This window comes from Desmodus rotundus, chromosome 12 (assembly GCF_022682495.2).
Source record: "Desmodus rotundus isolate HL8 chromosome 12, HLdesRot8A.1, whole genome shotgun sequence".
In the NCBI taxonomy this organism is placed as follows: domain Eukaryota; kingdom Metazoa; phylum Chordata; class Mammalia; order Chiroptera; family Phyllostomidae; genus Desmodus; species Desmodus rotundus.
The window spans coordinates 62,631,510-62,649,011 of NC_071398.1; the positions used below are offsets into that span (position 1 = coordinate 62,631,510).

The window sequence follows — 17,502 nt, forward strand, 5'->3', positions numbered from 1 at the left end:
TGGGAGTTTCAGTCCTTGTCTGCTTTTGCATATTTGCCTTGATAATGAAGCAAATTCCTTGGTAACTGAAATGATGTTTTTTACCTAATGCCTAGCATATGACCAGGTACATAGTGTAGGCATAAGCTATTGGTAACAAAGAAACCAACCAATTACATCTTCACTCATTCTAATATCTACCCAGCTCGTGCTCCTTCATCTCCCTCTCCCTCCCCAACTACTTCTGATAATCTCTTGATATTTCTTGTGTTAGGGAATGTGTCCACACTCTGGGTGCATCTTTGGGCAGTTATTGCTCCTGAGCATCTTGCTGCCAATACTGGTGCCCTGCCTTGTCACTGCTGGGAACATTTGACCCCCCTGCCCCCGGAGCATTTTTCCTAGTAACTCCTATGAAGCTGCAAAGCTTTAATGTGTACCAAAGTGACTAGCCTTGCAAAACTCCTAATAAAAGTATTTTCTTCATCTGCTCTTAAGTCTCTTCCTTTGAGCTCAGAAAAACACACTAGGATCAGGTATCATTTGTTCTCTCCAATGTACAAATACTTGGTTCAGAGAATAGGTAAATAAATAAGTAAGTTCTTGTATGGATCAGCTTCTGAAAATAAAAAGCCCGGACAGGGGAAATTCGTCATGATACTGAATACAACTTGACCACTTGGGGATTTCTGAACTAGGTAATACTGTGCACTTACTATTTTCCCTTCTCACTTCATCAGAACCTCCTTTCAGCCTCGGCAGTTCTGTTCATCCCGTTACTCACTTCTAGTCACACAGACTCAGAGTGTTGGCATATTTTTGCCTTAGTCCTTCCTTTCAGGTTCCATTCATATTCCAGTCAGCTTCCTCTTCCTTCCTATTATTAGATAGAGGAACTATAATCACGTGTTTAAAGTTAAAATGGTAGTAACAGGCATAAGTAAAAAGTCCCCTTCCACCCGTTTTCCAGCCACTCAGTTCCTCTGCAAGGCAGCCAGTATGCCAGTTTCTTTTGTATCTTGCTTAACACTTAATGATGCGTCTAACCTGTCCACATTCCTTCTTCCATTGTCTTCATTCAGGATCTTTTCTTAAGCTTGAATTATTTTTAATGCATTTTTTATTGTTCTCTTTGCCTCCAGCTTCTCCTTCTGCATTTTTGTGATTTACTGAAATTCTTTACTAAATTTTGACCTGTATATAAAATTTATCTTTGCTATAACTGCCCATACATAGTGTTGGGGCAGTAGAATGAATGGTCGGCTGAGTGCATCGTATGACACAGTGTTAAGTCATGTATAACACACAAGCAAGAAGACAGCATAATACCAGACGGCACCAAAGAAAGGTGATGGGTTTGTTGGAATTTGAGAGAGCCTTGCTTTGTGACTTACTTGGCCTCTACACAACATTTTAAGTGCTCATTATGTGCCAGAGATACTGGGTTGGCTAAAAAGTTCACTTAGTTTTCTCTGTAGAGGGCTCTAGTATTACTTAGTTGTCTTTAACTTCATTTGAAACAATTTTGTTAGATTGTATTGGGACAGCTGTTGTATCAGCATGCATTTTTAAAAAGTTTATCAAAATTGGTGAATTTTTGTGCAGCCATTGTAATATTGAAGATGGAAGAAGAAATGCAACATTTTCAGCAAATTATGCTTCATTATTTCAAGAAAGGTAAAATTACAACCGAAACACAAAAAGTGATGTGTGCAACGTGTGGAGAAGGTGCTGTGACTAATTGAACGTGTCCAGAGTGGTTTGCGGAGTTTCTTGGCACTGTTGACATTTTGGCCAGATAATTCTTGGCTGTGGAGCTGTCTTACGCATTGGAAGATGTTTGGCAGCAACCCTGGCCTCTGCCCACTAGAAGCAGATAATGGGAGATAGCCGACATGCTCAAAATATCCAAATCAATACAGTTATTGGTGAAAATGAACAATGTGTCTTTTATTTTACAGAAAAAAACTAAACGGACTTTTTGGCCAACCTAATAACTTTATGCATTAACATGTATTCATCTCAAAACTTCCTCATAGGATAGATACTTAAGTTATTTTACAGTTGAGTAAACTGAGGCACATTTGAGATTAAAAACATCACCAAATATCCAGAACTACAAATAGTAGAGCAGACACGTTGATGGCAACCTGTTTCCAGACCTGTGCTCTTACCACTCTGATTCCTTTGAGTAGACAGACAGTAAGTAATGAGTTAAGACAGCAAACAGTTCCACTAAAATATTGACACAGCCCTAGGTAGGCAGCAGTCTAATTTAATGGTGTAGTAACATGGGTACTTCCATAGACACTGAAGCATTTCTGTTTTTTGGTTGTGACTGCATTATAGGTGCTGCTAAATAGCTTAGTGACACTAAAAATGTTCGTGTTTAAAATGTGTTATAAACTCAGTGTTGAGAAACGTCACTTTAGGAAAGTCTTCTGGACAAGGCCAACGGCACTGTCTTACGAACCTTCTGGTATGACAGTACCTTAGAACACAACCAAATCAAAATTTGGGGGACCAGTGCTCAGGCCTCTATTTTTAATAGGCTTCCCAACAATTCTCCTGCAACTCAAGAACCACTCTCCAAATCTCAGTCCTCTGCCTGTTAAGCCCAGAAGCTCGCTCCGTCTGGACACTAAGACTAGATCTCTCGGGGACAAACTCATATTGGCTAGGGTGCTGAAACTAATGTATAAAAGTACAATAACAACTAATTCAGTAAATACAGAGGGACTAGATTCTGTTTTCAGGTGGCTCAGATATGGGAAATTAAATAATATTTTTCTACAGCATGGAGTCAGGATCACGAAAGTTAACTGTAATATAGTCTTAACAATTTAATGGCATTTTCTTCTCAATAAGGTATTCCCACCACCAAGACCAAGCAGCACTTTAGGTAGGGTACCCTCAGGGGTGTCCAACCTTTTGGCATCTCTGGGCCACACTGGAAGAAGAGTTGTCTTGGGCCACACATTAAGTACATTTCAGCACGTAATCACAAAAAAACTCAATATTTTAAGTAAATTTACAATTTTGTGTTAGGCTACATTCACAGCCATCCTGGGCTGCAGGTTGGCACCCCTGGCAGAAATGGACATTGCTTCTCCAGACAGATTTTACTTGGCTAGAAGGAAGCCCTGATGTATTGAAAATGTGCGGGTCACAGCTGCCTCTGCAATCTTTCCCCTCTTAGTTAATGACACCTTCATTTGTTAGTTGCTCACACCAAGAAGTGTCGTCTTTGACTCGTTTTTCTCACAAGCCACATACAATCCATCAGCAAATCCTGTAGGCCCTGCCTTCAAAATATACCCAGAATTTGACTATTTTTCACCACATCTTTATTCTAAACACTCTGGAAAATAAAAAATACCACTGGGAGTTCCTACCTGGGTTATCGCAGTAGCCTTTTCTCTGGTCTCCCTGCTTTGGCTGTTGCCACCTTCCCCCACCCCTCCAGCAGTTAGCATAAGTAACGCCCTCTGACTCAACCTCCCCTCTCCTTCTCTTTTGTCTCCAAATCCTCTGTACCTACCAGACTGGTCTGTTGACCACTGGCTGCTTTTTCCCCTTTTTCTTACTATTCCCTTCGTATTGGGCCTTCTCTTGCTTTCCTCTCCTATATAAAGCACTTTGCAGGGATCAGCTTAGGTCTTGCCTCCCTCTTCCATAGAGGTGTCTCTGACCAGTGCGGCCCGTATATCTGTCACCTTCCTCTGAAGTCTTGTGCTCTGTGTTACCTGTATTGCTGATTTGGCAGTTTTGCTGCTTTGAATTATAGTTATTTTTAAATTATTGGCAGGTCTTTACTAAAGGTAATACTTTATATAAATTGTTTTGCTAATAGTGGGAGGGTATAAAAATATTTCAAAAGCTAAGGTGCTGACTGTATGCTTATCTTAGTTACTTGTATCTACCATGATGATGTACATTTACCTAGTACCTTAGGGTAGTAGTTCTCAACCTTGGCAGCACATTAGAATTACCTGAGGAAGCTTTTGGAAATGCAGATGCCCAAGCCCTACCCCAGATCTATTACATCAGACTCTTCGAGGGTGGAACTCAGGCCTCAGTACTTTGAGTAATTCTAAATAACAATATTTTGTGCAGCCAAGGTTCGGAACCACTGGCTTAAGGCCAAAAAGAATTTGTAGACTTTTTTGGCTCTTATCTTTTCTTGTATGTTATAAACTTTATGCTTAAATATGTCATTTTTATACTATTATACTAGGTGGCATAAGATAGTGATGACCCCTGTTAAAGAAAAAATTATTCTGGCACTTGTTAAAATAAGATCTAGCTCAGCTCCAAATAAAGCAAAGACAACTGGAGATTTATGGGTGACAAATAGAGTGAGGGGGTCAGTGGGTGGAAGTTACTGAGAGGAAACGTTAAGGGCAGAGGAATTCTTGCTGAAGGCAGGTGGAGGGCTTATCTACATCAAAGGTGGGAGATAAAGAACTTGATCAGGTATCAGGGGTAATGAGTTGTCAAGAGGAGGGAGATTTCTCACTAGAGGGAAGAGGGCAGGTGGGCAGACAGGATGGGGCCACGAACAAGGTCTAGTTGAGCAGAGTTCAAAGGAACCTGACTGAAAGTGTGGTGGAGGAGAGTCTTTGGCACTCCCTGTGTGTTATATCGTTACTTTAATAAATCTTCGAGTGTTGAAGACATAACAGAAAAGCAACTATTCCTTAGAGTTGGTAGAATTTTTAGAAATGAAATTGCTATGCTTAAAACAAACTTGCCTGTCTTCCCCATCTGTTTATACCTAACAAAACATAATGGGTTACTGATGAGAACACAGTTTCTAAGAACTACTGAAAATGACTTTTAAAAGAATAAACGTAAAGCAAATTATTTGGAAATATTACCATCCATTTTTTTATAACACTGATTCTAATTTAAGATATGCTTTTTAAGTCTTGGCCCTTACCAATAATAAAGCAATATAAAGTGCACCACATACATCTAAAATGTTATTTCTTAGTGCATTCTGAGTCTTTTTGGTGTTTCCAGGGTTGACCTGGGAAAATAATATTTAGCTTATTGGAAATTTTTTTAAAACATAGCTAACAGTACGTTTTATTTAGTGAAACCAATATTGCATTCCATCCTAGAGATCACTGAGGATATATTTTTTGTAGAATTTACAGCCCTAAATTTAAATTTTTACTTGCCTCTGAGAACCCTCAACCAGCATAGATTTTGTTTATTTAACAAGGGCAGTGAAACTGGAATTTTAGAGCTAATTTGATATTGAAATATATACATGCCACACCTGTTAAATTATTGACCAGTTTATTGTTGATATTTTGAAAGTCCTAGAACTAGATGAGAAAACGAACGATACTTAAGTAAGGTGTGTTTAAAAAAAAAATTCATTCTTCTTATCAAAATTAATTCCTGGGGGTAAGGAGGGATGAATAGGCAGAGCACGGAGGATTTTTAGGGCAGTGAAAATACTCTGTAAGATAATATAACGGTGGATACATTTAATACATTATGAGTGATAATGATGTGTGAAATGTAAGTTCATAGATTGTAAGAAATGCAGCACTCTGGTGAGGATGTTATTATTAACCGAAGCTATGCATGCAGGGGACAGGGAGTATATGGGAAATCTCTGTACCTTTCTCTCCATTTTGCTGTGAACCTAAAACTGTTCTAAAAAAAAAAAAGTCTTAAAGTACAAAATGAAAATAATAACATCCTGAAATCTTCAAATAGAAAAAAAACTCCCATTGAATTCTGTGCAAATAGAACTTTTTTACCAGGATAACAATAAGGTATATCTTTCAGAAGGAGAAATGCAGCTGTTTATCCTTGAATACTTCTGGAATAATGTAAAATTTTTCTAAAATATGTTAAAAATTTTACAAAAACACAGTTTACTACTATACGTTCTCTGAAGTATAACCAAGTTGAAAACATTACGTTAACTTTGAAAGATGTGGTGTTTTTTTAAAAGGTAAGCATAGCAGAGACATTTCGAAAATTTTTTTGGTCAGTAAAAAAGTTGCTAATATTTGTGGTTATTGATGAAGATTGTAATAATGGAGAATATAGGGTGACTAGGACCTAAAGGTTTAAACAAGGAGGGTAATGAAAATTTTATAATCTGCTAATTGCTCTCCTTTTATCTGTTACTCTTCATAATTCTCTTACTGTAAATATTATTTCTCTAGGTACGCATAGCTGCTAAATTCATCACTCATGCACCCCCAGGGGAATTTAATGAAGTATTCAATGGTAAGTAAAGATTAGTATTTAGTTATTTAAGCCCTCCTTAATAACATATAAGTACTTATAGAGTATTTGCTATCTCTTTTAATTCTTACAACATATTATAGCTATAACTGAGGAAATCAATATTCCAAGAGGTTAAAATAATGTAGCCAGTGTCACCCAGCTACTAAGTCATAGCAAACTCAGGTCTCTGTCAGAAGCACAGTCTTAACCCATAAATTAGGATACCTGTCTTAACGTTAGAAAAGATTTAAAGTAGTTTAACATCTGTCACGTTATAAATCATAGCTTAAATTTTTTTAGTGATTTCACTCAAGAAGTACCGTAGTGTAGGAGACTTTCTAGAGCCATTGGGCTGAATCAGCTGCATCTGGGAAGCTTGTTAAATACACACAATTCAGCATTATCCTCTAAAGATTCTGATTCATTAGATCTGGGGTGGAATCTGTTTTATCAAGTTTTGCCAGGTGATTCTGAGTCACAGCCAGTTTGGGAAACACTGTTCCAGTACATTTACAACCTTCCATATTATTCACTGTCTTAACACAACTTACAGGATGAAAAACGTAGGTGAGACATCTTGAACTTCGTGGTGAAAGCAGTCATCGTAGCCCTGGCTGGTGTGGCTCTGAGAAGGCTACCTACTTGAGAGGGACTGTGTGATATTCATCTGTATCTGACCAAGAGCCCTTACACATCACAGAACAATCGATCACCTCCACTGATAAAGCTAATTATGCAGAGAAAGAGTAACTAGGAGAACATACAAACATTTAGTGTAAGGAATAGATAACACAATAGAAAAAGTGAAGACATTCTTTTTTACAGACTTGTTTGTAGACTCTGAGCACTAACGGCAAAGAGAAACAAATGTGGCCCTGCTTTCCCTAGTCTGTCTTCCACATTGACCAAATGCAAAGTTTCAACAACTGCGCTTTTGGAAAATTCTTCTTTGACTTGAACTTTATCTGGCTGGTCAGTTCAGATAAAGTGTTAATAATATTAATGGTCTTTATAGTTAGAAGTTCCTTGTTTTATTCTTGACAACCAAAAGTACTTTACAGTAATATGGAAGTAATTGATACCAAATCATTAGATTAAGCATTGGCAAGCTACTTGTGGCATGAGGGCTGGTTTTTCTTGGCTTGATATACCTCGGCCTCTGCCAACCCCTTCTTTCAGAATCTCTGAGTCAATGGCCTTTGGTTTATAATTAGTCCTCCTTCTTGGAGTTAATTGTTGGTATTTCCAGTAACAAGGACCCTGATCTTCAAAAAAAACAGTGACTAGACTCTTGACACAGCTTTTTAAAAAGATTGCAGGGCCCCACATTAGATTATTAAAAAAAAAATATGTTCAGCAAATTCACCACCACTGACCGAATAGTGCCCAGCTTTCTTGGTCTGATGTTAGATAAGCCTGCAATTCTTAATCTAATTTTACAGGATTTTTAAAATGCAGAATTAACAGTCCTAACTTTAACGTTCTGTAAACCGTGTTTTTCATTGGCTGTGAAATCCCTTGAGAATTTATTATTGGATTATTTATTGCACCACAAATAATTATATGCAAATCTATGAGTAGCAGCATCTGTTCATTTGTATTTTTAGATACAATATATCCAAAGACTAACCTTTCAAAGTCTGATTTTTTAAAAATCTAATTTAAACAACCACACCTAAAACAAAAACAAAAACAAACTAAGCAAACAACTAGAACAGGAACAGAACCACAGAAATGGAGATCACATGGAGGGTTATCAACATAGGGAGTGGGAGGGGGAGAGAGGGGGGAAAGGTACAGAGAATAAGTAGCATAAATGGTTGGCAGAAAATAGACAGAGGGAGGGTAAGAATAGTATACGAAATGTAGAAGCCAAAGAACTTATATGTATGACCCATGGACATGACTATAAGGAGCGGGAATGTGGGAGGGAGGGGGTGGGCAGGATGGAGTGGAGTGATGGGGGGGAAATGGGACAACTGTAATAGCATAATCAATAAATATATATATTTTAAATGTAATTTAGAAATATGCTAAAATCTCTCAAGGTTGTCCTCCATTGAACATTCCAATTTTAACATCTTTTTTTTTCAAAAATTTTACTTATTTATATATTTTTAAAAGATTTTATTTATTTATTTTTAGACTGAGGGGAAGGGAGGGAGAAAGAGAGGGAGAGAAACATCAATGTGTGGTTGCCTCTCGAACCCCCTACTGGGGGCCTTGCCCGCAACCCAGGTGTGTGCCCTGACTGGGAATCCAACCAGCGACCCTTTGGTTTGTAGGCCAGTGCTCAATCCACTGAGCCATACCAGCCAGGGCTGTAACTTTAACATCGTTTAACATTTTTTTCTTCCTCAGATGTCCGGCTACTACTTAATAATGACAATCTCCTCAGGGAAGGGGCTGCACAGTAAGTATCTTTTAAAATCTACTTACAATGTCATTCTAATATTGGATAAACTATGTTGATAGTAAACTCATACCCTGAAGACTAAGCTTAAAACACTTTAAAGCAATTGGTTTTAGCAGTTTTAGTTGTTCTTTTCTTGTAGAAAACATGTTCCTTCAAAATGTTTACTTCCTTAAAGCGTATTATATCATTTTATTTATTATTTATTTTGGTGCAAATTTCCCTCATTAGAGCAGAGTTGAATGTTAGCTCTTAGGTTTTCCTCTATAGTTGTTTTAGCACCTGTCGAATTTTTTTAAACTGCTAGTTAGGTAAAAATTAGGCTGCTGTTGAGGAATGAAAATGTTTCTCAGACTGCCAAAGAATAGCAGATATTCATCAAGTGACTTTATGGTAAGAATTAACCGTAGAGTAATAGCACGATTATTCCACCCAGTCGTTGACTTATCACTGTCAGACTAATTAATCTTTATAAAATATCATTTTCATTTTGTCTTTGCCCTTAAAAAATTACAGTGATGTGGGGGGGTTTATTTGTTTTGTTTTTGTTATGTTTTCTTCAAACCTAAACACTGTCTAGCTTTCAAGGCCCCCTTTACCTGGCTTTATCACTACTGTCCTTTACTGCTGAATACAAAGTTTTATTTCAGTGATCGTACATCCAACTGTCCCAGAGTTCCCTTGTAAAACGTGATTGGATACTGTCTGGGGAAGGGTAGGGTGGAGAGATGGGATAAGGATTTTGATGCAGAGCACCAAATAATTGTGAGTGCATTTGGTATGAAATATAATTGGTTTAGATATTAACTGTAGAAAACAGCTTTAAGAGCTGCTGCCTGGGAAACAGTCATCTTCTCCTGCCCTGTCCTTTCTGGTTTTTTGGAACTCACTTTGGGACCAGATTCTGTACACCTAAAATTTGCAGTCCTTCACTATAATTAGCACCATGAAAGATATCCTAATTATACATTGATTTAAACACACACTAAAAATACATTTTACTTCTTACTTTTCTTATATGCAGAGACTCTGCCTTAGGAAAAGACCTTAATGATTTGCTAGTTCAGCCCCTGTTGACCCTCTGAATCTCATCTACATTTTGTCAACAGATGGTTATCCAATCTGAATGCTCCTAATAATAAGGAATTCGCTATCTTACAAGGCAAGTTCTTCAATTTGCCAGCCATATTGGTCTTAGTTTTGTCCTTGAGAGCTATCCAAAATAAATCTACTCTGAACTTGATAAGGTGTTGCCGAAGCGGGGATGGGAATGGAATGTCAAGACCCAAGGGTGAGCACATCCTTAGCCTACTGTCCCATTTCCAATTAGGAGTGACAGTAAAATCTGATGTGTAGTTCAGATGCTTCAGTTGTTTTAAGTGCACGGGCGATAAAGCTTTGTATTTGTAAATATTCTGGTTCTTGTGGACTCTAGATTCTTGGAAAACTCCTTGCTAAAAGACAGTTGTCTTATGCCCAAATAATTGATTTTCCATACAGATGAGGAGTTGTTTTATTTCCACGATGAGGTGCTCTGGCCCTCTGGCCCTAGTCCTCATAGTCAGCACTCAGTAAATGTTTCAGTAATCATCATCCCCATCATTTCTGCCGTACGTGAAGAATGAAGAAGGCCTCAACAACCTAGGATTTACCCTCTTTCCCGGATTTTCGCCAGAACCATTCTCTGATTATTCTGAGCGCTTCTGCACTGTTATTCTGAGAGAGATAGGAAATTATTAGAGCATTTTGAACAGAGAATGACATGATGAGACACATTTTAGAATAATCACCAGCTGCTGTGCAGAGGGGGCAAAGACAGCCTCGGGTGCCGAGACAAATGGTGGAGTTTGGACGAGAGCAGTGATTTTCAACCCGTGTGTTGTAAGAATTTTTAAACATGCAGTACCTGATTATTTAGTCAGGGGCACTGACCTCTATTCTCCTAGACTGTCAAATAAAACGAATGACAGCAGCCAACATAACAATAGCTGTCTGGTATGAATGATTCAAAATTACACTATTTTTTGTTGGATCAGCAAAAAATATATACTTTGGTGTGCTGCAGAATTTTAGTAACTAGTTTATGTGTGCCGTGAGATGAAAAAGATTGAATATAGCCGCCTTAGATTGTCAAATTAAAAATGACAACAGCCAATGCAACAATAGCCGCCTGGTGTGAATGCCCTACCTTGAACCATAAATATGTAGGTCATAACAATAGAGTTGCATTTTATTGGTCACGTGCATTTTATTGTTACGTCTGATTGGTTAATTCCAGGTACCTAAAATCCTTATATACAACTATAGGCACCTGATATTTTTAAAAAGTCACTTTGAAGCAAAAAGGGTAGGTAATTACTTTTTTTTTTTAATCAATCAAAATTATACCTAGAATGCTCTAGAATGATAGTGGTAGGATTGGTGAGAAGGAGGCAAACTCAACAGGTACCCAAGGTCAAACCTACACAATTTGCTGGTGGATTGGACACGTGGGGTGTGAGAGAAAGAAGAATCGAGGATGAGCCCATGTTAACAAATTTTGGTATTGGTATTTGTGATCTGTAGTCTTAAGACATGTCCTAGAATGAAGTACTTATTTACTCCCTACTTCTTAAGCTTTTAAAAATACATATTTAATTTACTTTCCATGAACATAATCCTTTCTGAAGAGCCAGTGTGTTTAGGACTTATTTTGGTACATGGGGATGTGGTGTTATAAGGAAATGATTTGTAAAAGACATAACAATAACTTAAGATGAGAAGATTGAAGATTATCCTTAAATATTTGAAGTTTAAATATTTACTACTTTGGTTTCTCTTGACAAGTCTAGGAGGAAAAGTTCGATGCTTTGTTTAAAAACAATGGTCTAGCAGATGTTTTTAGCAGGTTAAAACTGGGCTGAGAGATGTTTATTTAACTCTTCCCTTGGCAGATGAATTCTGTGAGAGGACTGATACCTCAAGAATATAAGTGTATTACACTTTCTTATACTGAAGCTGATTTCCACCTTTCTTTTGCCTTATCTTTTACTTTAGTTTACTTTGTAAGATATACTAGGAAGCCACTGAAAATGAAGTTTTATAAATCTAGCACTGACAAGTAATACAGGCATGTACTTTGAATATTTATTTATATTCTTCCTTTTTTTTTAATACCCTCTATTCTGCTTTGCATTTTCCTCTGAGACTTGACTTATGCTCAGCTCTGACCTCACCCTCTCCCTATGTCAGATGCCTTCGGTCTGTTTAACTACGGCCTCTCCTACCTAGTCCTCCCTCGGAGCCCTGAATAAAGACGACAGTCCCCAAACAGTGCATAAATGAAAGATTTTTTTTTTATTTACCCAAAGCTTCTATCTAAACAATTAAAACTGTTGGTAATTCACAATAATCAGATTGCTTAAAACTTAGGAATTATCCAAGTTGGAGCTTCAGAGTGGAGAGGAAAAGGAAGTTTCAGAGCTCAGGGCCCTCTGAGAGGTTATGGAGAGGAGTTCCTGCCCCAAGCTGGAAGGCATCATGACATCACCAGTTGTCCAGAGGGAACGGGGAAGGACCAGGGAGCATTTTTACATTCTCTTTCACTGCTACATGAAATACCTTTTGTGTTTATTAATACATAATTCTTTATCTCTCCCTGTCTCCCCCCCACCCCAATTTTTTAACTTCTTAAAAACAGTGCATTTGCCCAGTATAACATGGACCAGTTCACGCCCGTGAAGATAGAAGGATACGACGATCAGGTAAATATTGTTCCTATTACATAGGCTCTGCCTGGAAGGTAACAGAAGCTCAATAAACCAAAGTAGGTGTCTGAATAAAAGATGTGGAATGAATTCATGTCTTAGTTTTCATGGCTTTTGTAAATATCTACATATTAGGAAATTCTTCCTCTCTCTGATGATACTAGCACTTTCTTTGACAGGAAAAGAGAGCCGCCCCTAACAGGCAAACAAAAGGAGTGAGTTTTATACAGGTGTTCCACCTACTTCTAATTCTTGGTAAGAGTAACAGGAGACGTTAAATTCAATGGGAAAATAGGCATTCCTATTCAAATACAGAAACAAAGTAAACATTCCCATTATTACCACGGTTATTAACATTGCAGGACAAGGCTTTGCAAATTCATTAACACGCCCTTCACAGGCAATGTGGCACTAAACACCAAGTGCCTTGTAAAAGTCTGAGACCTTTTGAACTCACAAGTCCAAAGAATCTGTCTGTGGAAAGTTAGTGGATAGATCTATGAAAAGATTGTTTGAAGCAGGGTTTTATGATAGGGAAAAATTGGAACAATCTAAATGTCCGGCATTAAGTATCTATAGACTAAAATACTCTGTAGCCATTGAAAACTGATATCAATATTGATCTGGGGAGACGTTCATGATATGTTCATCTAAAATGTAAAACAGCATATGTACAATTTTGCCAGTTTATTTTTATAGATATTTAAATGAACAGATATATTGTATTAGAATCAGTGCATCTTAAATTCCTGCAAGGTGTACCATGATTTCATGTACCGCTGAAAAAGAGAAAACACTGCCAGGTAAACTATGACACGGTCCTAAATGCCATCAAGTATAAAATGCATCCCATTTTATGAGATACTAGGTCATGAGGGGAATGGATGCATCTTAAGGATCGAACAAATAAAGTATGTGGCTACGCGCAGAAAAGGAAATGTGGGAAAATACACACCAAAATGTTAACTGTAGTGTTGGGATCACAGTATTACTAGAACTTGTTTTGTTTGGTTTTTATTTGTTTGGGTTTATATTTTTGCTTATTTAATTTTCTCAACGAAATTAATTACAAGCAGGAAAGAATACTGGAAAATAAAAAGTATTGCTTATAGTTGATATTGTATACTTTTAAAATACAGAAAAGTTGTTAAAATAATAAGGTCTGTGTCCAGATAGATACATAATATAAAAAATAGCTAACTTTGTCAACATTCTCATATAAGTAGTAACCAACTTAAAAATGTAGTCAAAAGGAGATCAGATTCTTAGCCATAACAGCAGCAACAACAACAAAGGTATTACTTGGGCACTAAAAGAAAGATGTATGAGTTATATGAGATGTCATCACTGCATTTAACAAAGAACCGACTACAGTTGGTTAACTAGATGGAGATCTTATTTTTGTTGTGGAGGGAGTCCAAAAGTAATGTTTAGGGCTGATACAGCAGCCCTGTGATGTCATCAGAGACCCAAATTGCCCCTTCCTCTATTCTGCCATCCTTGGTATGGTTCTCAGGACAGCTGCTCCATTTCTGGGCAGTGAATCTATGTTCCAGGAAGGAAAAAGGAGGTAGGTGCAAAGGGTACTATTGGCCATTTACAGAAGCACCTTCCATGGATAAGTTACTGCTAGAATGCATCCCATTCTTAGCTAGAAAGTGTCATTTTTTTTTTTTTTATTGAACACATTACCTTTTTGAAACCTTTGAGATTCTGTTAAGTATTAAAGAGGAGAAAGTGGACACTGGATAGGAAACTGGCAGGAGTCCGCCTCACAGTTCATACACACACTCAACGTACAGTTTAACCAGAAATAAATGGAAAACTGGATATAAATGCCACATTTCTGAATAAGAAATAAATGATCCGGGAACCCTTGTTTTTCAAGTAGATTTCATGTAATTACTATGAAAAGTGTAACCAGCTGTTCAGAATCATTCTGATGGAGAACAACGGTGAAGGAGGGCCGACGCTAGCAAACATGAAGACAACTCGATGGTCATAGAGCCCTGAGCCTAAGTGCCATAAAACAGAAGGGAAGGAAACAATCGATAAAGTTTATGGGATTAGTCTAACTTTTGCTCCCAGTGCCAACTATATATCTAGAGTATTTCTAAGTTAGGTTGAGGTTGGGTTTAAAGGTTAACTTTTTTTTTTTTTTGGAAAGATTTTATTTATTTATTTTTAGACAGGGGGGAAGGGAGAGAGAACCATCAATGTGTGGTTGCCTCTAATGTGCCCCCTTCTGGGGACCTGGCCCAGAACTCAGGCACGTGCCCTGACTGGGAATGGAACCAGCAACTCTTTGGTTCTCAGGCCAGTGCTCGATCCACTGAGCCACACCAGTCAGGGCTAAAGGTTAACTATTTTTTAAAACAAAAAATAATGTAGTAAGAAATGGAAAGTGAATCATAACTTGAGTAATAATGAAACATTAGAAAAGTTTATAAAAGAAAGTGATTTCTCAGTAGATGAGTGGATTAAAAAACAGTGGTACATTTACACAATGGAATACTACAGAACAGGAAGAAAGAAGGAATTCCTACCTTTTGTGACAGCATGGATAGAACTGCAGACTCACATGCTCAGTGAAATAAGCCAGTCAATGAAAGACAAATACCATATGATCTCACTTATAAGAGGGATCTAATGAACAAAATAAACGAATCAGCAAGATAGAACCAGAGGCATGGAATCATGGATTAGACTGACAGCGGTTAAGAGGGGAGGAGAAAGGCAGGGAGTGTTTGAAAGAAGGTGGAGGGATTAGTCAAGGAACAGATATTAAGGACCCATGGACATGGACAGTGGTATGGGGATTGACTATGGAAGTGAGGGGCAAAGGGGGAAATAATTGGAACAACTGTAAAACAAAAAGTTTTTAAAGTGACAGATGGGGGAAAAAATAGAAAGTGACTTCTGTGCAATAAGTTTTACAAATAAGATTTAAAAAGCAGAAAATACGGGCCTGGCTGGTGTGGTTCAGTGGACTGACTGAGTACCTGCCTGCGAACCAAAGGATGACCAGCTCAATTCCACATGGGCACATGCCTGGGTTGTAAGCCAGGTCCCCAGTAGGGGGTGTGCAAGAGGCAACCACACATTGATGTTTCTCTCCCTCTCTTTTCTCCCTCCCTTCCCCCCTCTCTGAAAATAAATAAACAAAATCTTTTTTAAAAGATAAGCACAAAGTATGCACCTCAGACATGATAGATAAAAAGGTTATTTGAATACCTAGGGATGATGCCAAGAGGTTCAGTGAATAAATAAGCAACAGACGTGAACCAGTTGCACCCAATCAGGGAATACAAAGCAATCTTGGAGAAGTGTTAGACTGCCTAGTAGTAGCAAATTAAAGAAGTGCAGATTAAAATTTTACTGTGATATCTTTACCTTTTAGTTACAAAAGTGGCAAAATTAAGAGAAAGTCTTATGAAGGTTAGACGAGGGAATAATTACATGTATTATGCCTACTGTCATTATAAGCAAGCTGTTTAAGTGTAGTCTGGTGATAAGAGCAGGAATCTCAAAACTATAAATTATTCCGAAGAAACTTTTAGGAGAAAACTTTACTTACGGTAGAATATGTAGTGACTTCTTTTTTATTGTTGCTGTTGTTTACATGCGGTGACTTAATGATAAAAATGTGAATAGCTTAAATCTCCTTCAGTTCAGAAATGATTACGTATACTGTGGTATGTCAATGTTGTGAAATCCTGTATAATTATTGAAACTGGGAGATTATTCAAAAGATAAATAACAAGGAGAAGTATTGAATGTGGAACTCAAAAGACATGAAAAGGTTAATCTCACTAATTAATAAAGAGTTAAACTGGAAAAAGACCAAAAACTCAGTAGAAGGGTGGGCAAACTACCTGAACAGACAATTCACAGAAGAGGAACTATAAGTGACTCTTTGTAAAAGGTGAAAAGAAATGCCAATTAAAATTTCTGCTGCAGATGTAATTTGGTATAGTACCCGATAGAGGACAGTTTGTCAGTCTCTGTCAAAATTATGAATGCATTTACCATTTGACCCAGTTGTCCCACTTCAGAGAATGTATCCCATGGTTGGACTTGGCACATGTACACAATTTGTACATAATGAACATAGGAAGACATCCACTGCCAAGTTCATAATAGCAAAAGAGCGGAAACAACCCAAGTATCCGTTAATAGGGGACTGGCTGAATAATTTTTTTGTACATCCATACAATACGGTACTGTACAATGCTGTAATGACAACCAAGGAAGTTCTCGAAATACTAATAGGGAAAGATCATCTAGATATATTAAGTTAAAAAAGAAAAAGAACAGTCTGGTAAGCAAGTTTCTGTGTAAAACAAATGGGTGGAGAAGTAGAGTGCATACTCCTATTTGTTTGTATTTGTAAAAAAGAATGCTGAGAGAATACTCTGAATCAGGAATCGGCCATTTTTTCTTCCTGTAAAGGGCCAGTTCGTGAATATTTTCACCCTTACAGAACAGTCAGTCCTAACTACTTACCTCTGCCATTGTAGTAGGAAAGCAGCCACAGGTGATAGAAAAACCAGCCCGACTATGTTGAATAATACTTTATTTACAAAAACAGGTGGCTCCCTATGCAGAGCTTGCCAACTGTTGCTCTAAATTAATAAAATCAGTTACCTTGTGGGGGAAGGGAAATTTGTTAGGAATTTGGTGGATGGAAGAAAAAAAGTGAAAGACTCCACTTTACATATTTTTTTCATTTTTGATTCATGTGAATATATGACCTATTTTAACTGCTAAGTATAAGTACTAGAAAAGTTCCATGAAATATGTATAATAGAATACAAAAGTATACATAAGTTATTACAGTTATGTATAAAGTATAAATATGGATAATATATGAGAAACCAAGAAATGGTGGGTATTGTTATGATGGGGGAAATATTGAAGTTTAGAGTTGACTAGCCCATTAGCATATTTTTATAAGAATAAAAATGACTTGATCGAAATACTGATATGAAAGAAGCCTGACTAAGTGAAAAGTTAACTGTCTTCTTCAGAATTTTTATTTGTTTTATAACATGTCAAGAACTGTCTTTTTTACAGTTATTCATATTTGTAATTATTCTTTGAAAG

At 37.4% G+C, this 17,502-nt stretch overlaps 1 protein-coding gene across 1 annotated transcript in view; it reads left to right on the plus strand.

Moving 5' to 3' along the window:
• The window catches only part of CAPZA1 (capping actin protein of muscle Z-line subunit alpha 1), a 34,299-nt gene that overhangs the window by 4,366 nt on the left and 12,431 nt on the right, over positions 1 to 17,502 (plus strand). Inside the window, exons 2-4 of the mRNA XM_024570091.3 lie at positions 6,174 to 6,237; positions 8,599 to 8,650; positions 12,330 to 12,393. Of these exons, the coding sequence (XP_024425859.1) occupies positions 6,174 to 6,237; positions 8,599 to 8,650; positions 12,330 to 12,393 (180 nt within the window). The remainder of the gene's footprint in view (positions 1 to 6,173; positions 6,238 to 8,598; positions 8,651 to 12,329; positions 12,394 to 17,502) is intronic.